Genomic DNA, 20,385 nt, shown 5'->3' on the forward strand with positions numbered 1-20,385 from the left:
GAAGGAATTATTTTGTTTGCAGAGTGACTGACAAGAAAGCAAATTGCACATAATTGGCACATCAGAACTGAGCATTCCTCCATCAGCGCAGGAGACTAAATTTAGTTGAACTTAATTAATGTGCACATTCTATTTTTACAGAGAAAATATTTGAAGAGTCTTATGAAGCCAGCCAGAATAAATAATCTGGAATAATTAGTAACCTAAAGTACATATTGGGATATGAGGTTGTTTCTCATCTTATGCTCCTTCCTCTCCAGTCAGCACTCGGCTCTCAGGCAGAGCAAAGACTCTGTAACCACAAGCCCTGCCTCAGCTTCCTACTCCTGGGCCACCCTGGGCAAATGCTCCCAGTAGCCCCCATCTTCTTTTCTGCTGATTCACTGCTCTGTGCTGCTGTCAGTTTAGGGGCCAACTCACAATATGCAGTATATATACACCATAACATTCACAATACAAGCCTATTCATTTATTTAACTGGCATTACTTGGTGACAAAGAAAGAAGTGCATTCTGAATCAGAATGATGATTTCCTAACAACCCCCACGTTTAGCTTCTCAGTAGCAGTTCAGAGCACACTGAGCATGTGCAGTGCCACCGACATTAGAAAGATGGCCTAACAAAATCCAACATGTAAGACAACTTTGAAGGCCTGGATCATTGCTGTTATAGGGCTGCTAAACTTCTGGCCTGATACACTAGGATCATTATATAAAATATAGGATTTCTAGCCATGTTCTTTCTTTGGCTTTAGTTGTCCTTTAATATAAAATTAAGGACCAATATGCTAAAGGAAAGATTAATAAAAACAGCAAAAACAAAAAACTCAACAAATGTACCCAGCGCTATGCAATCATATAACAAAAGCTTACACACAGTGGTATTCCTTTAAAGGAGTAGTTTACCTTTGAATTACCATTTAGTATGTAATATAATGGCTAATTCTAATCAACTTTTCAATTGGCCTTCAGTTTTTCCTTTTTATAGTTTTTGAATTATTTGCCTTCTTCTTCCGACTCTTTCCAGCCGTGTAAAGCTACAAATGTAAAAAACAATTGCATATTGTGTAAAAATGTCATTCTCTACGTCATACTAAACGTTGTTTTAAAGGCGAACATCCCCTTTAACATCTATTTTTCTCTACCATACAGCAGCCATAGCGGAATAGAGAGTCGCGGCACGGGAACAAACAATGAGTGCATTGTAGGGACTCTTCTCTAAAAGGCTCTGATTTCTTTTAGTGTGGATTGTGCTCCCAGTAGCAGAGAGCTCTCTGTGACAAAGGGATAATGTTGTTTTGCCATTGGGAGCATTTAATACCAACAGCTATTAGCACTTGTCTTTGTTATTGTTCTCATATCCATTTAGGCAGAAAAAGAAATAGTATTCTCCTGCTTAGAGCTTTTCCTTTAGTGAAAGTCTTCCAATCCCCAGGAATGACACGTATCCTCAGGAACCCATGAAACCGCTGCACATATTGCAAATTTATCCATCCCTGACACAATAACAGCTGTTATTTATATATATAGGCACCCAAATATGGCGGCACTGAGTATCCATGGGAAGCCATCCATTAAAGAGTAAATATGTTCATGCAAGTCATAGTTTAAATAGGTTTAACTTTTACATTTACATAACATGTTTTAACCATCTGAAAGAGATCTCGCTAAACAAAGGATTTTGAACATGAATCTGCTCATTGAAGCTTTAAAGGATTTCGACTGGGTTAGAATCCCTCGGAAGAGAAGGAAAGACAATAAACCGTGTGCCTACCATGCTCGAAGAGAAAATGAGAATAAAATGAAATCAGTGGGACTCAATACGACATTGGGATAAAGAATAGCCCCGTAGTGTCTACAGATGGAGCAGGACCTTTGTTTTCCTATCACAGTCTGCAAACAGTGCAAAATGCATTTATTTCAATGGAGAACATGCATGATAATGCTCTATTTAAGTGGAGTGGCATGCTGGGAAATTGTGAGGCAACTGAGCCACATGTCTAGATAAAGTTTGCTCCATCTGTTAGTAGCAGATTAGATTCTGTGTAGATTAACGTGAGAAAATGCATTTGGGGTTTAAACATCTGCAGGCTTAAATGGAACTAAGGAATGGGAACAGTTAATGGAGAAGATTCTAGAAGTCCCAGTCAATATTATACTCAGCAACAGCAATATGGAGCCAGACATCTTTATATACTCTAAGCCAATATACGGGCAGCTCCAAATCTGTTATATTATCTAATGGGTTCATCGCTAATAGTGATAGCATGTGAGCAGATAAAGGTAACCATTTCCTTCTCCCCTGTGTAATATAAAATGTATATCCCCCTTATTCCTTAGGCAGATGTCACACAAAGCATATGGCACATATTTTCGGCAAGCCGAAAACCGCTTGTCGAAAATAAGCTCCAAACGCTTAAAACTCCCCCAACCTGTGCCTGCACCTGAATGAATTGAATACGCTGGGGTGCAGGCACAGGTAGCTGATATCCGCTGAAAATGCAAAGGCTCGCTTTTTTGTGCGGATATCGCCTATACACGTATGTGCCTGCATCCGAGTGTATTCAATTCATTCAGGTGCAGGCACGGGTAGGGGGAGTTTTAAGTGTATGGAGCGTACTTTCAAATAGCGTTTTTCGGCTTGCCGAAAATATGCACCATACGCTTCGTGTGGCATCAGCCTAAGGGTAATAGTGGGATCAGACAGTTGTAGGTGACCCAGCCTGCACTAGAGAAGTGACATTCCTTGTCTAACACAAAAGTAAATAAGGTGTTTCAATCAAATAACCCAACAATCTCTAAGGAAATAAATAGAAATTGCATCAGTGATCACCTTGCAGGGAGATGGATGTTGGTTGCTATGGGTTACTGCGCCTTGGCAAATCTTGTGCTCTTACATCTTGCTCTATGTGCATTTTCCCCCCTGTGTCTGTGCCTCCATCTTTATGCTGCGATGGACTAACCTTCATTTGACTGAGGAGCTTTTTTTTTTTTGTTTTAATGTGTATGTTTCACTCCTGCACTTTCTATCGCTGATATCCTTTGTGCAATCCTGTAGCCAGCAATGCCATCCTTGTGTGGGGAACCTGTATTGCTTTTTCCAGATGGGCATCTGTGTTTTATTTTGAAACTAATTTCCATGTTTAAACAACCCTTAAACTGTGTGCTGTGGATATATAATTTTTTCGTGTGAGCAATGCCATCCTTAGCAACTATCACCTTCAGTATAATGTTCTCTCTAAAGGGCTACAGACTGGTGGGAGAATACAACATAAATGTACATATGCAGTTGGTTTCCCCCTGCACAATACAATGATACCCAAATAGAGAGAGAAAATAAAGGTGATAAAGGGGGCCATGCTACAATGACATGAATCTGAGAATAAAGGGGAGGGGGGGGCTTTGGGACAGCCAGTAGAACCAGGTTGGTTGAAATTTGAAGAATTAAAAAACTCAAGTATACAGTTTACGGCGGAGTTTAGGGCCAAACAACAACTAATGCCAATAAAAAGATACTGATATTAATTTAGTGGTTCCCCATGATCACGACCATGGTAGGTGATATTTCTGCAATATATGAAGTATAGTGCTAATAACTCCAGAAAAGAAGAAAGAATTAAAAAAAATGATAAAGTCAAAATGATAAAGTCCTGCTCTTAAACATGATCTGGTGAAGCTCTAGTGACGCACGATGGATGCTTCTAAGTTGCCTATTTTTTCCCAAGTCACTGCTGGGAGCTAAACAGTATAACTGCCGCCTCTTCCTTCTCACTGCCAAGCAGGGCACACAAACAGCCCACAGTGAACGGGGCGCATTGTTACATTATTACTTTATTATTTTAGATTTTCTTTTTTTCGTTTCAGCAGTTGAGTAGATCTGTGTTCAGTGTTTCTAATGAAATTACTATTGTATGCCTTTAAATGTTTAACTCTAGAAGGTTCTGCCTAACATCTGCAGGCATCATGCCATTATTTCCCCAGAAGATAGAACTGTAGCGGTATATTGAAGGGAATTTGCTGAAGCTAATTATTAGGTTACACACAGCAGGAAAGGGAAGGCTAAACACACAAGGGACTGATCTGTGCTTTATTAGAGTGAGTGGGAGATGCCATGTATCTGAGTAGGTTAAATATTATACCAGACAAAACTTAGCATCCAGAATAGGTGCAAGATCAGGAGATACCTGGAAGGGTATAAATGGTATTGGATCCCTTACCTGGAAACCCATTATCCAGACAGCTCAGAATTAATGAAAGGCCATCCCTCATAGACTCCATGCACATTATGCTCCAATTTAGGACTATTCTTGTATGATACAAATGCCTGTGGTAAAGTGTCTGCAAATGAACTTATATATAACAGCATAGGCTATTCTGCACAGAACCAGTTATTTTCTTCCACAGTAGAACAAGAATAATAAAGTAGCTGCGAGGGAACTGAACATAAAACAAAGCTGCCCAGTCCCATCTAATGCCTTGGGCTAACTGTACACTATGTATATAGGCAGCTGATATTATCCGGCAAAATTATTATAGATCCCTGTAATGTGTGAATCCCTTTACCTGCTGCGGGTGGCCCATTCCCCTCTACAGATTGTGCAGCAGCCAATAATAATGCCCTGTGGCAGTGGTTGCACTGTAGGGGGGTGATTCGAGTTTTATTTTTTGACACAATTCGATTTTTTTTTCACTAAAAAGTGCAAAAACAGTGAGGGAGAAACTGAAAATGTTAGCAAGGAATGATATATATCAATATAGAGACCTAGGGTGCACACTGTTATAATGTTTTGGTTTTTTTACTTTTTCCACTGTTTTATATTTTTTTTCTCATTTTTTCTTTTCCCTTTTTCTGTTCTATACTTACCCTTGAAGCAGCACAAGATCATTGAGTATGATAAAGTGCTTGATATACAAAATGATATGCGTGTAAAATTTGAAACAATTGCAACAATATAACATGTGAAAAATCAATAAAAACAAAAGTTTACAAAAAAGTGCAAAACCCCCAAAACAAATGTAAAAAATTGCCATCTAAAAGCTTGCGAGTTTCCATAGAAGTCAATGGGAGTTGTCCCAGGCAAAGGCAAGCCATATTTTCGAACTTGAATTTTCTAAACTCGAAAAAATTTGAGGTATTGGGACAAGTTTTCCTTATTAATAAATAATGGAGCATTCGATATGCAAGTTATTTGATTTAGAAAGACAAACTCAAATTCACAAACTTGAAAATTGCTAAATAAGCCCATAGGTGGAGATGGCACCCACGGTCAAGAGGTTTCCTTTCCATCTTGTAACATAAATGAATTGCCCTGCTGGTTCCTGCGCCAAGGTAAAACACAGTAGCCAACCAGTTCCCCAGTAGCCAAGTGATGGCAGTGGCACAATGGTTGCTCCGCCTTATGATGCAATGGATGCCGGGCACAACATATTTCACATGCAGAACAACCACTGGCAGCTAAAAAAGCAATACAGAACTTTAACTATGTTTACAATTCCCCATCAGTCAGATAAATGTTTCTTTAGAGGCAAACACAGGCAGTGTGATTACTAGTTTATTTAGTATTGTTTGGATTTCCTTCCCACTTTATTGTATGGCCATGAATAAAGGCTTTGTACAGAGCGCCAGTACAGTTTGCTCTTTTGTGTATTTGGTGCATATTTATTTATTTATCCAGATTACTGGTTTAGAATCTTTGGGAGCTGCCTGCACGCATCTCCACTGCTTGTGCATCACTGGCGCACATTCCTTGTATTATGTATATGTATATATTGCATTTTTGTAGGAAAGGTTTATATGAAATTTATACAGTTTGGAGCACAAGCTTAGCTTATTGAGCACACAGTGCATTCCTTGCATAAATACTGTGTTCTCACTTCTTTATTTAATATATTTGCTCAGCCTTTTCATCCCAGCCAGGCATAACGAGTATATTAACGGCGACACAATAGGTCCCATTTACCAAATGAGCAAATTGGTTTGGTTTTTCTATGAATGCAATAAGTGACTGTGGATTTGCACATTGTGGCCTGAGGTCCTTTTATGGATTGAGATCTGCACCTATTTCTGTAAGTTACACTCAGTAGTGCTGCATACAAGATGGGTGAGACATGGCACCCCCTAGCTCAGGGGTTGGGAACCTTTTTGGCTGAGAGAGCCATAAACACCACATATTTTAATATGTAATTCCGTGAGAGCCATACAATATGTTTGGCCGCGGATGCTGCGGGGCAAGGTAGGGTGGGTCCCAAGTATGTCAGATGCGACCTTGGACCGATCGGCAGCTAATCGGCCCGTGTATGGGCAGAACCGAGCGGCCTGGCTGACCGATATCTGGCCTGAAATTGGCCAGATGTCGATTGGCCAGGTTAGAAAATCCAGTCGGATCGAGGACCACATCGGCTCGTTGATGCGGTCCCCGAACCGACTGCCCCATGGCCGCAAATTTTTTTAAGGTACTTGCTGCCCGATATTGCCCACCCGTAGGTGGGGATATCGGGTGAAGATCCGCTCACTTGGCGACATCGCCAAGCGAGCGGATCTGCCCGTGTATGGCCAGCTTTAGAACACGTCTTCTATCCGAAAAGCGCAGGCCACGCCCCCGTTATTTTTTTTATTAAAGATTTAGCAGCGAGCCAGATGCAGCCATCAAAAGAGCCACATCTGGCTCCCGAGCCATAGGTTCCCTACCCCTGACTTAGCTTGTGCAGCATTCAGAATGTGTCAGGTGTGCCAAGGCACCAGAGAGCTCTATAAGTATCAACTGCTATTAGCAACCATTAAATGGGTGGTTCACCTTTATTATGTTACAGAATGGCCTATTCCTAGCAATGTTTCAATTGGTTTTCATTATTTAATTTTTACAGAGCTGCAATTTTTTTGTTACAAAAATGCTAAATACTTAAAAAAAACACACACACAAAAAATAAAGACCAATTACAAATTGTCTCAGTTTTGCTAAAAGTTAGTTTAGGAACCGCCACTTTAAGTACAGCACTGCCCTGAATATCTTGGTGCTGTGGTTTGTACCCCTGCCTCAGATGAGCTCCCACTCACACAGTAATGTAGTATTTACAGAAAAGCATTAAAGTTCATACAAATTGCCTTTTTACTCTGTTGCCTGCACTATTACAATGTACAATGTTTAATGCAACGTCCGTGCCTAGATAGAAGCTGCTAATATATGAGCCACAATACTGGTGTTATTCGACTTACCCTTTTAATTTTTACCTATTATCACTTCTGTAAACATATTGTTTTTATGAACAGCCTATCGATGAAAAGAAGAAATACATTTTATTCCACAGAACAAGCCAACAGAGCTGCTGCGCAATATACAGTATAACTCGATGTAAAGAAACACAAGCCAGTGGGTTAATTGAAATGTACAGTATTTATTGAGTTGCCTAGAAGATGATTTCTTCAGCAGGCACATTTTAGGATAGAATAATATATGAAAGTCTTTCTTTCAGAAGCAGCAGCAGACATATCCATTGTGACATGCAGCAGAATACAGACACTGTATGAACAGAGGCAGCGGAATGAGTGGCACAGCCATACGTACACACATACATGTGCTGGAGAGAGAATGCCATGTTCATTCATATCTTATTGTACATCAGCTTAAGGCTACAGTCGGCAGTCACAGGAAAGAGACAAGCGCCATTATATGTACAGCTCCTTGGCACATAACAATTCCCCAAGCCAAATTATTTTTGAAGCTTTCCAGCAGACATTGTGGAACCTTGTAAATGTATAGGCAGTCATTGTATAACAGTTATATATAAAAAATGGATGGGGCAGTGCAATTTTACTTTATGGTGTGTATATATAATCAGTGTGGGGTACAGCATGGGGTGCAGCGTACAAGAGCTGTTATAGGAGCACTAATCTGAGAGACACTGTAATGGTGGAACAACTCCAATTGCTATTGTGTTTCTTGTTGGAGACAAGTTGAGTTCACGGGGGCCACTTAAATTTCTGGCAAGTTTGCTATGGATTGACCCAGAGGTTCCCTTTAATAGCCCTCACTTACCAACAATGGAGCAGTAACCTAAAGCAATCCCATGATGGTTGATTGTCACTTTTAGGTCATTGATGAAAGCAATACTAACCTGCCCCATTTGGAATTCATACTGACATACATGTGCCATCCCTAGATAATGTGGGGGGCTGAAAATACAGTTTTTATGGAGCAACTGAAGTTAGGTTGCTGCCTTTGGGAATGGCAATGAAGTGGGACTTGTGCTTTGGCATACTATGCTTCACATTAGGATACACAATGAGCTTAAGTGAGAAGCAAAGTTTGGGATTTCAGCATTGGCAGCCATCTCCTCTGAGAGCCTGGTGGGTTCCTTGCTGCTACTCTCTGCAGCTACTAGGGATGGACTCCCCTACTTGTGTCCTTTGATCACTCTTGCTCATGCATAATTATGCTAAAGTTTACATTACATGTCGTACGATTACACAGTCATCTAGTCTGGGAAAACATTATGCACATTTTCAAGGAGCTTGCATGGCTTCTCAGAGTTTAAATGAGGTATATTGATTTGTCCCTCGTTGTATCTTAATCTATAATAGGCTTTACAGTGTGCAAAGGGTGTTTGGACAATGACAATGAGGAGCAGAATGAGAGAGGAGGCAATGCACACATGTAGGTGTTTATGGTATGATATAGTCAACGTGTTTGTACTTTTTTTTTTGGATATAACACACAATAAACACTTAAGGAAGGGGTTCCCAATTTATTTGGTTAACTTCACAAAACAGCTGTAAGCACTGGTTTGGGAGCCCAGCAGGATGGCCAGCTGGGGAGTGATTTCAGAAGAAAACCCATTTGCTCTTCTATATATTTAGGGAGCTCAGCCTAAAGGACAATTAGAGTAAGACTTGGGGAACGCACTAGTTTGGATGTTTACAAAACTATAGCTCAGTATCTAATACAGCCTTCTAATGTAGCCTTGTTATGAGCTAAGGGAAACCTGACCAAATATTTGAAGACGAATTTGAGAGTCAGGCAAATACTGACTTATACAAGGCTGTGCTTCCCTCTAGGGCCATCTGTGGCTTCCATTTACAAGCATGGCACATAGTAAAAGGGACAGCACCATGAAGAAGAGAAGGCATATCTAGAAGGGAAGTGTAGGCTGAGTGTAAGATGGAGAAGGGGCTCCAGGCAACTCACCAACCCTGGGTCCCTCACCTGAGGTAAAAGATAACTAGTGGTTATTGAATAAACAACAAACCCATGAAAGGAGACCATGGAAAGCCAGAGAAGATTATTGACTAGAGGTTATTTTGTCTCTGTGTTTCGGGTGGGCACACCATCCTATCATTTGGTGATCAGAATGTTTACCTACCCTAAACTCTGCAGCAGTTCTTCAGAGAGGCCACTCAGTATTTGGCCATATATACCTGCCTAATCCCTGTATGGGTGAAATGACAGCACCTACTAAATATGCAAGAGCACATCTTTATCCAAGTGTTTTACACTTATATCCAAGAATCTTCCTTTCCTATATTTCACTGCCCGTTACGCTATTTTATTACTAGTGCAAAAGTAGAATTATATCTCATAATACAATTGGAAACATAAGTTTATATCAGGCCCCATGAAAAATACCAGAATGTCAATATGTGCTTTTCTACTTCTCATGCCATGATATAAATATATGAAACACAATCCTTGGAGAAACCATCAGTAGGAGGAAACCCGGCAGTGCCAATTTTATTAATTAACAACTAAACCTCAGCAGATTTTTAAGGGAAGGGCTCTATATGGTTAGGTGGGGACGAATGTACTTGGAAAGCAGCACCTTGTTTAGTTGTCTCTTCCTACATTGAGTGTCTTGTGCTTATTGTAGCCACTCAGCAGTTCTCCTGTAGGGTATCCTGCAACACTAATCTATGTAGATGCCCATTTCATTACTATTAGGACAGACAATTCCCCTACATATCCTGCCTCCTTTACACACCAATGCATATTTCTAGCATTAAGAGGTTTAACACACAAGTTCATATTTTATTTTCAATGACAGATAACTGCACAGTAATAAGATAACTATTAATATATGTGTGGCTAGAATGCTGCTCAGTTGTGTTGGAAAAGAATTGTACTTTATGTCCTATCAACCAAGGGGCATATTTATTATGCTGTGTAAAATAAAATTTGCTGAAAAAAAAAATGGTGTAAAAAGCTGTGTAAAATAAATGGTGAATCTATCAAGGTGTGTTTTATTTTATGCTATCCAAATGCCAAGCTTGGGGGCCGTTATTTCTGGCGGAAGTCGCTGTAACAAAAAAGTGTTTTACACTGCCAATATATCTGCCCCCGATAGTACAGACATAGGGAATATACACTGGCTGCTACAGGAACTTATAGTGCCAGTGGAGTTAGCAGTTTATAGGATTACACGATTATTCACTTGACTGTAATTTAAACTCTGCATAACTACCAACATCCTACAGTTTCTGGGAACAGATAAGAAAATAAATCAGAACTTTTCCAATAAAAACTAAAGAACAATTCCCAGCATTGTACGGAACCAAGGTGTTAGACTGCAAGGCTAATTCTCTATGTTCCTATAGAGGCTGCTGAAGAAAAACCAACACCAAAGCTAAGTATTTAATGGAATCCATATTGTACAAAAGCTAATATCTGTATTTACCTTTAGCTATACAGTAGTCCCTGTTACAAAACCCCAACACTTGGCAACATCGTTTTTTTTCCATCCTGATTTTTCAGAACTAGGAAACAAAAAAAAAAAAGTAAAAATATTATTTTTTGATGCTTCAAAAATACATGAGGGATGTGTGTATAACCAACCTACTGGTATCTGATCAAGTTCTAAATGGGATTCCTGTATGGAGAACTTGGCAAATAAACTTACAATGTGGGCACAAGGAGCCTCTGTTCTTGTGTAATGTACACATTCATTCGGGCAATGTTCTTCCTCTGTCTATTCCCCCAGTTGCATAAAGACCTCAGAAGACACATGCTATCAGTAATATACATGTAAGGCAAATTACAATAATGGCTATTTTTCATGTACTGACATTTGTGCTCTGAAATACACAAATTATTAACCCCTTCTGTCAGTCAAAGAAAACAGTTATTCTGTATATATATATTATTATTACATTGTCAGGTTAAGGGATGATGTTATAAAACATCATACAAAAAGAAACAAGGGGAACTAAAGATCCTACAGTTAAGCGCTACAGTTAAATGTCTAGTGGACTGACAATGGTAAAGTCGGAATCTTTGCTATTGTTGCTGCTGTCATCATCAGGACTAGAACTGCAAGATGATGTTCCAGCCATAAGAGGATCGGAGAAGGCCAATGAAGAACGAGATGGAATCTGATTGGTCACTGCTGGAACTTTGTCTTCTTTTAAGGCATCATCCTGTTTTAGTTCTAAGCCAGCGGCCACAGCATTCCCATTGTCTTCTCGAGGGATCAGGATGTAATCATCAGACTTGCTGCTAGCGGCATTCTCAGAGCTTTCAGCTATAGCCTAAGAGAGAGAATATCAGCATTGAATGCATGTAACACCATTGGATGCAGAGCATGCTTATCCATTGGCTTACTGACTTGAATATGTAAAAGCCAAAGAAATTCAAACTCAATAAAGTTTGTGTTCATATGGTTTGCGGCTTATCTAGCATCCACGGCACCAAGAAATCCCATCTAATGCTAAAGTGCTCATTTACAAATGCAAATTACTGTGCTGGACACAGAACTGAGCATTTAAACTACAGTGACTGCATACATTCTAATTATAAATCTAAATAATTCCAACAGCTCAATCATCTATTGGTATATCCATCAGGCTAGGTTCCCATATAATGTTCAAATTCAAATTTTATCCTTTCTAATAATGGTATCCAAAACTTGAATTTTCATCATTTATTAAGTGCAAAAAAAAATTGAAATACTCGAATGTAAAATTTCAGCATCTAAAACTTTGCGAGTTCATGTAGTTGATGGGAGTTGCCTGAGCAACATTTATGCCTTTTTTTCTCAAGGTTTTCAAGAGCTTGTGGACCCAGCAAAAATGATGAAGAATAGGAAATTGATGCATATGAGTTTTTGTTCATGGTTTAATTGATCAAATTTTTTATATTCAAGCTTTTAAATAAATTAAATACCAAACTTAAATGTTGAAATGAAAATTGTTTAATAAGTCGGTGTTGCAGGTGCATACTATTCACTGTCTGTCTGTTGTACAAGGCTTTGCTTAATGTCTTCACATATACTGTATACAGTATCAGCAGTCAGTATTGCCTAAAATGGGGTTATATATTATGTTTTTCTAAATATTGCTCTAGCCATGTTAGCTCTGTTTCTATGAGTACAGGGTAATAGCTACATTGATGCCAGCTGTTCAGTTAACTGATATAATAACCAATAAGGACAGTAATAGTGGCAAGTTACATCCATGTGACTACAGTGTGCAGGCAAGTGATGGTACCACCAAGCTCTGGTGATGATATGACATTCTGACAGGACATGGCTTTCCCACAATATAAAAAAATCACATTAATAAAAATGGAGGCCACCAAAAAACTGAATGCATTCACATATATTTGTTAAGGATTGTCATGTAATAAAACTAACTAGAGAAGCAAGCTGTCTCTCTGACTTGGTGCCTGGATCTGTTTGTGTACCAGGTTCCCACCCTCGCCCTGCCATTTGTGCTTTTTAAATATATCCAATTCCAGCACCAACCCAGATAAACAGAGCTATCAATAATATAGGTTGAGCCTAGAAACACATAACTTTCCAAGGAGCTTTAGCTTTATATAATTACGTACTACATTGTTGATTTAATATGTACAAGAATTTTTCTTAAATATTTACTTTAGAATGGGCTTGTAAAAATATTCTAAATTCCTTGGGTGTCATAATGGCATTGGCAGGCTACACAAAGGCACACATGCATTTATGTTTTCCTATTCTCTTCGTAGCCATGATGCCCCTGTACCTGTTGGTGCCTAGGCTCCTCCTGTGCCCCTCTCATCTCCTCACTCTTTCTGAGCATGGTGGAGCAGTAATGATCATCAGTGATGGAGATCTCCTCATTCTCTTCAGCTTCAAGGAGACTCTGGTTGAATCGCAGTGTTCCTTTTAAAATGTCTTTTATCTGTTGTTAGGGTATAAATATTGTATTTATTCCAACAATCTATTCAATGAGAATAAAATGTTTTAGTAAATGATGCAAATTGAAATCTACATGGTAGTCATCTTTAATATAGAGTCTCCATTCTCTCATTTGCGCAATAGAACCTGCCATTCAATATAATGACTGTTTCATTTTGGCACATAGTAAATGTTGGATAAATTTGAAGTTAGCATTCGTTTGAATACTGTACTTATACCTGTTTCAGTACTGCAAGGGACACTTGGATTTTATCTTCTTTTTCCAGCTTTTCTTCTAATATAACATCTTGAATGTGTCCTGCGTGCAAATGAAATAGAAACCGAACAGAACAAATGAGTAATATTTGGAGTTGATTTACAAAGGGAAGCATAAGGAAACGAAATAAAGAGGCAAATAAATACAAGCTGATCTCTAGATCTCAGGCGGCCAAAGCAGGGTTTATTTGTTTGCGCTACAAAAGCAAATTGATTAAAACGAAGGTGTAATAGAGAAGATCAAAGGCTGGCGTCATTTACTCAACCGTTTGCAGTTACTTCACAATATGAATAAATATTTACTAAAAGTCCTCATCACAGTCAGCTGTTCCCCAACTCACCATGGACTTGAACTATATGAAGGTTTCATTTGCTTGGGGATTGTTTAAAGAGTGTTTCTCTAAGCAGGATTCCGGCTATTGGCAGAATGTTATAGAAATGTACACAATACACAGATCCTGCTAGTTAATCAATTTTAAGGCAACCAACTACCATTTCAAATTTCAGGTACAAGGAAAGAAAGATAAAAAGGTATATAACAAAAATTAAAAAAAGAACATGAATTGCAAAGCTTTCCAGATGACTTCAGTCTACACAATGAGGTTCATTTGCAGTGCAGCTTCTGGGCACCCAAAGACCCCAAACACATATTCAAGAACCTGTATAAGCAAATCATGTGCTTTAATTAAAAACACAAAGGGTTTTGCAGAATTTCCGTCACAGCGGGTGCCCTGCCAACCCATTATGGCCCCATACTCTGTGATTCCGCTCAGTGTAAGCAGGTGCAGCAAAGAAAACTGTAATGCTTTGTATGGGCATGCATGCATGAAATTGAAATGCTAGAAAGTGCAGGAAAATTGGTGGCCCCTTAGACCCCCTGGGAGGCAATCTTATAGTCTCTTTCCTTATGATATACATGCAGTAAGTGGATAGGCGTTAGTAATTGCATGAGGTTTGCCATTGGTCATATTACTGGCCGGTGTGATGGAGGTACTGAAATTGAACAGTGGGTTATCCGCAGCCATTCCTTACGGTCTTAGCATTATGCTTTATGATCCCTTTTAATTTCAACTTAATGCAAAATAAATACATCTTAAACTTCAAAAATTCTGTAACAAATTCTGCAAGTCTGTCCAAGCCTATATCAAGGTACACCCACACATGCTAGAACCCTATGCAACTCAGGCCCCAATATACTGTGGATGTACCATAAATACAGACCTGCTTTAATACTGCCATAATCAAATATTCTATGGATGTTTGGGACAACACAAGACCTATACTATGACTCCATGTTGCTTAAGTGGGAATTTGTATGCACCAAATAAAACTACAAATACTAGATACCAACAACCTTTACTTCATGAATAACAGGGACAGGCTGAACCCAAGCTCATTGATCTCCCCTCTCCTGGTTATATTTCATTACTTGATAGCTTCTTTTGACAGCTACTCAAAGCTAATGTGTAAAACTGTTTTACGCTAATATGCTTTGTTGCACACTCTGTGAGTTATTTGGGCTTCTGGTTTTCCAGTTATAATACCTTCTTGCAGGCTGAACCTCTGTGCAGTGGTTGGCAAACTGCTGAGTAAGGCATTTGTTGCCATTTCAGCTCCTGAACTGCTGCCTTTTACTGAGTAACCATTTTGCTACAGATTGGCTTCCTAAAGTAGTTTAGTTATCTCCCTGTCCTACTGCTCAGGGGTGATTCAAATCCTGTTTGTGCCTGTCTGTGCTTCTTAGTACTTGGGCTTTGTATCTATTTGCCCATTGTACTAGCTTTGAAACATATAGGGGCAACATGTAGCACGTGTGCCTTGAACTGGCAAAAAGTAATCTTTTTGTGTTGCACCATTTGATTGTGCAGTGTTGTGATGGGGAGAAGCCCAAGAACTCTGATATTGACACAAATGAAATCAGCAACTTATACAAAATCAGTGATTCTTATTGAGCCAGGGCATATCAGGTGTGCAGTGGGTATTATGTAGCAGTGGGTGCAAATTTTGAGGTCTTCCCAATGATGCTGGATGCATAAGGAACATGGCACCAATTTTTTGTCACCTGGTACAAGATTAGTAAATCCTATTTGGTTTCTGCATTGTTAGGGTCAGAACTCTAAGGAACAGCCTAAACCTAAGATTACAACCAAATTACAATAGGGGCCATTTACCACTTGGAAAGCTGTGTGCAAAGTGCAAACCATTGGTGCAATCCAATACTTTACACCCTGCTTTTTGAATAAATGAAATGCTGTTTCCTGGATAAATAAATTGTTGTAGGTCTCTGAGCTTCGTTTCAGAGGTCTCCCCCATGCGAAAGACAAAGTTGGTTTTTAAAAGTGGAGATCACAGCTAGACCCAGGGCAGAAGTGCTCTTAGCATGGGCATTAAGGGCACATTCTTGACCCTTTTGGAGCTACTGAACTTCTGCCCTGGGACTCAGTACATGACCCCAAATGTGTGTTAGAAAATGGATCAAAATTAGACAATAATATACCTTTGGGCTCCTACAAACCGTGTAACACCTAAATGGTGACTTCTATGAAAGCACAGATCCCCACAACCAGCAGGCCTGTATATCTCAGGGCCACTATGGTGCTAGTACATAGATTATATTAATTCATTCTTAGCTAAAGCACTTGATGGTAATGTTTGCTCCTATGAAACATTCTGCAGACTGGGGTCTTTTCAGTCATGTACTGTAGATAATTCCTTTCAATTTTGCTCAGTGCTAGTAAATGCTGTATTCATATCAACATCCACACAAATAATTTCCCTACCAACTGGAATCTACAATCCCTCTACCAGAAGAATCCTTCCCTGGCTGGCCCATCTTGAAGAATACAATACAAGATCGGGCTGTCCTGGAAAAATCAGTCTCTACAAAGCTGAACAGTACAAGGAAAGATCTTTCCTGCTGTTACACCCTGTAGAAAACTAAGCTAGACACTAATGAATGAACATTTCAAATATGGGTTGAAGTACAGATCATCAAGATAAGTCAAGAGCAGTATTTTCTTGAGTCATTCCTCCTTGGTCTTGTACCACAAACTCCATATTCTTTGTGTGTGCATTACCTACACTGTGAAGCCTTGTGTAGCAGTGTCCCAGCAAGTGTATGAATTGGCAACATCATTTGTTATACTGAATTTCAAGGAGCCCAATACTTTTGTAGACACTTTCTATTCTCCACTACTATTGCCCGGGTTTGTGTGTATCTGGTGCCGGTGCTTGTGTGTATCCAGTACCCATTCCTGTTTGTATCCGGTGCCCGTGGTTGTGTGTATACAGTGCCCGTGCCTGTGTGTATCTGGTGCCCTGTTTGTGTGTATCTGGTGCCCGTGTTTGTGTGTATCTGGTGCCCGTGCCTGTGTGTATCTAGTGCCCATGTTTGTGTGTATCTGGTGCCAGTGCTTGTGTGTATCTAGTGCCCATGTTTGTGTGTATCTGGTGCCAGTGCTTGTGTGTATCTAGTGCCAGTGCTTGTGTGTATCTAGTGCCCATGTTTGTGTGTATCTGGTGCCAGTGCTTGTGTGTATCCGGTGCCCATACTTGCATGTATCTGGTGCCCGTGCGTATCCGGTTCCTGTGCCTGTGTGTATCTAGTGCCCATGTTTGTGTGTATCTGGTGGCAGTGCTTGTGTGTATCTAGTGCCCATGTTTGTGTGTATCTGGTGCCTGTGCCTGTGTGTATCTAGTGCCCATGTTTGTGTGTATCTGGTGCCTGTGCCTGTGTGTATCTAGTGCCCATGTTTGTGTGTATCTGGTGGCAGTGCTTGTGTGTATCTAGTGCCCATGTTTGTGTGTATCCGGTGCCAGTGCATTGGTATGTGAATATATAGATGTACATATTTTGCGAACACTGATTAATACAAAAAAAATGAGTGATGCCCTAATAGAAAGGTTAGAAGCACTCTTTCTCAAAGGATCTATAAAATAATAAGAATCTTCCCATTGAGTAATATTTCTTATTTAGTGACCTTCAGAGAGGCATAAACACATGCACTCACAAAGGGAAATAAATATGTTCGTTGAACGACCTTGATCAGCCAAGCGGAGCTGCCTCCCTACCTTGGAGCAAGCGCTGAGTCCTTGATAGAGCCATTAGCTTTCAGCTGTAATGAGTGTTTGACTGTTGCTTAAACCTTATATTTAATTTAATGCATTTTACACTCCCCCTGGATATTGTTCAGCATATGTGACACAATATGTTGTTAGATGGACCCCTAGGTATTCCCAGCAGTGCATTGCCTATTTGTTTCATGTCCATCATCAAGTGAGAGCTGACGGGCTAACTCAAGCATTTGGGTTAAAAATAAAGGGAGAAGCAATTTTTATATGATTATTATAAAAGGTTTTTTAAATTAGATTTCTTTTTTTTGTCCAGAATTAACTACCAATTAATAAATATTGTTTTGAGCACATGTAGGGAACAGGTCTGGGGTGATATTTAAAACAGGTCCTTGTTATTTCAGGTAAACATTCCCACCAGCCCAATGACAGTGACTATTGATGGCATCTTACAGCAGCCCCTTTGGTATTTGCCAAAACCGACAGATTGCCAGTCTGGGCCTGGTGGGGAAATTATTGCCAACAATATGCAAAGCAGTAAAATAAAGATTAAAGGATACATTTTTATTGGCTAACTTACTGGATGCTAAAACTGTGGGGCTGCTCAGGTCTCCCCTTCACACATGAAGCAACTGCAATGTACACCCCATACTATTTTGGTCCCCACCAAATGAATATATCTACCCCTAAAATACACATAAAAAAGCAGTTGTTACCCCTTTGGATGTTGAAAAGCTGTGTCCATTTACACATATACCAGAACCATCTCTCCCTCATTAGTAAGGTGGCATTGCTTAAATACATTATTCTCAGGGGATGTTTACTCAGGCAGTTCCCACTTGTTGTATTTATTTGCAGCTTAGTTACAGTATTTTATACAACTTACTCCCATGGTGACAATTAGGATTTTTCCAAACAGAAATGAAAATGAGAACAAGTAAGGCAGGCGAGTGGCACACATGGCTACATTGCTAAATGATTTTTTTTTCTTTTTTCTTCTATTTTTTTGTAGCTTAACTATAAAACAAACAAGGCAACCTATGAGAAAGTCCTTCTTTTAATTACTTACAAAATGGTATTAGTTTAATACATATAGAATCTAACCCCTACATAATACACAGAACAAACTACTCCTTTTTTGTGTTAGCATTAACTTTTGGCAATTAGCCTGAAATTCTACCTTTAAATGACTTCCCCAAGCATATAAAACATAGCCTGAGCTGCCTTCAGCTGTACAAATCTCAACTTGTAAAATAGCTTATGTGAAAAATCTATTTCAGCAGTGCCAACTTTAAGTTATCAACATGTGCCCATTAAAAGAACATTTGTGATGTAATTGTTACGGTATTTCACAAGGGCAGGCGCCCTAGGCAACCCGGTCGGCCACCTCACCCCTGCACTGCCATGCATTGGTGGGGGGCAAGGGAGCACGGAGTAGGGGGAAGGCAGTAGAGGCTAGCACCCCCCTCCACCATTGCACCCTAGGCAGGTGCCTCTTCTGCCTACCCCTAGTTCCAGGCCCTGGTATTTCAGTCTGTTTTGGCCACGGGTGACTAGTTTTCTGTTTAACCAGATGGCAGCTGAAATCAAGAAAGTAGTGACTGCCAAAGGGATCAAAAAAAACCAACACAGAATAGCAAGTAGTTTATATGAGCAGCCAATCTCAAGATTGCTTCTTTTATCTAGTCAGTTATACTGACCCATTTAAACAGACTTTCTATTGGTGGGCCCATGATTTTTGGGCAGAAGGACATTTTGAATGGGACAGCTAAAACTGGGCTAAGTAGCTAAGGAATGCCAGATGTAAACACCTGACCAAGCCTGGAGCTAGCGCCAAATGTTCTGGGAATAGAATACATTTGTAGTTCTAATCATAAAGGAACCACAACTACATAAATATTTTCCCCAGTAAGGAAAAAATTTCTTCTTACCAAGATGTGTATTCATTATTTTTGCACAATATTTGCACATTGCATCCAGATCATTTAACTGCCCTTGCAGGAATGAAATCTGAGCTTCCATATCTTCTTCCTAAATGGCAAAAAGAAAAATGAAATATATAAAAAAGTAAAGAAGTTGAACAAGCACACATGCTATTCATACCAAAAACAACTCTCGTGAAAGGCCTTGCCATACAAACATGGGTTTCTGTATATTCTCAGTTAATTGGTTAGATGTTAACATATTGGTGTATATTGTCATTTAATGATAGACACCAAAATAAGTACAGCTTACAAAGCCTAATGTAAAATATACAAAGGGTAGAATAAAAAGAAAAAGTAGAATGGGAATAAACTGCCTAGAAGCAAGTATCTACTGTATAGCACAGGGTAGCATTTCTTCTACCTACTTAATGGGTTGCTGTTGGATGAAGGTATACTGACTTCCCTTTGCCTGATGCAAATATACCACAAATACCCAAAATCCAAGAAACAATGATATAATAGGCAGAAATACCTAAAGCACCAATGCAGTCAGGCGTAGCTGGGTGTTTACATATTCAGTAAGAGAATTCAGTGAACAGACATTCCAAGCCTAGGAATCCCATAGATGCACTAAAGCAGAGGTTTCCAAACTATGGAGGAAGGTTCTTTACTGGAGCTCAAAGCATTGCTTTACAGAATAGAGGAAGCAGACCCTATGGCTTCTGGTGGGGCACAGGAACATAGAAGGGCCCGTTTGCAAAGTAAGGCATCCTTATAGTTTTGTGGGCTCTAGGACTGTTATTTATTCTGTATTGGTGCTGATTGGCTTCTAATTAAGCCACTGGCATGAAGACAAGCTAGAGTGATATATACAGTATATATACAAAAGTCTTTTGTAAGTACAGCACCCTGCCAACAACTTAGTGTGTGGTGCACGTCCTCAATGGGTTCCGACTCCCATTATCAAATATAGA

At 39.6% G+C, this 20,385-nt stretch overlaps 1 protein-coding gene across 2 annotated transcripts in view; it reads right to left on the reverse strand.

Moving 5' to 3' along the window:
• Positions 1-7,371: 7,371 nt before the first annotated feature.
• The window catches only part of tbc1d5 (TBC1 domain family member 5), a 286,560-nt gene continuing 273,546 nt past the window's right edge, over positions 7,372-20,385 (reverse strand). The window contains exons 19-22 of one of the 2 annotated variants that reach the window (XM_031903544.1): positions 19,418-19,517; positions 13,379-13,458; positions 12,985-13,143; positions 7,372-11,514 (exon numbers count right to left, since the gene is read on the reverse strand). In XM_031903544.1, coding sequence (XP_031759404.1) covers positions 11,221-11,514; positions 12,985-13,143; positions 13,379-13,458; positions 19,418-19,517 — 633 coding nt within the window. In that variant the 3' untranslated portion in view covers positions 7,372-11,220. The remainder of the gene's footprint in view (positions 11,515-12,984; positions 13,144-13,378; positions 13,459-19,417; positions 19,518-20,385) is intronic. The other variant, XM_031903545.1, reaches the window with a different exon arrangement.

The sequence above is a fragment of the Xenopus tropicalis genome, chromosome 6, assembly GCF_000004195.4.
Source record: "Xenopus tropicalis strain Nigerian chromosome 6, UCB_Xtro_10.0, whole genome shotgun sequence".
Classification (NCBI taxonomy): Eukaryota; Metazoa; Chordata; class Amphibia; order Anura; family Pipidae; genus Xenopus; species Xenopus tropicalis.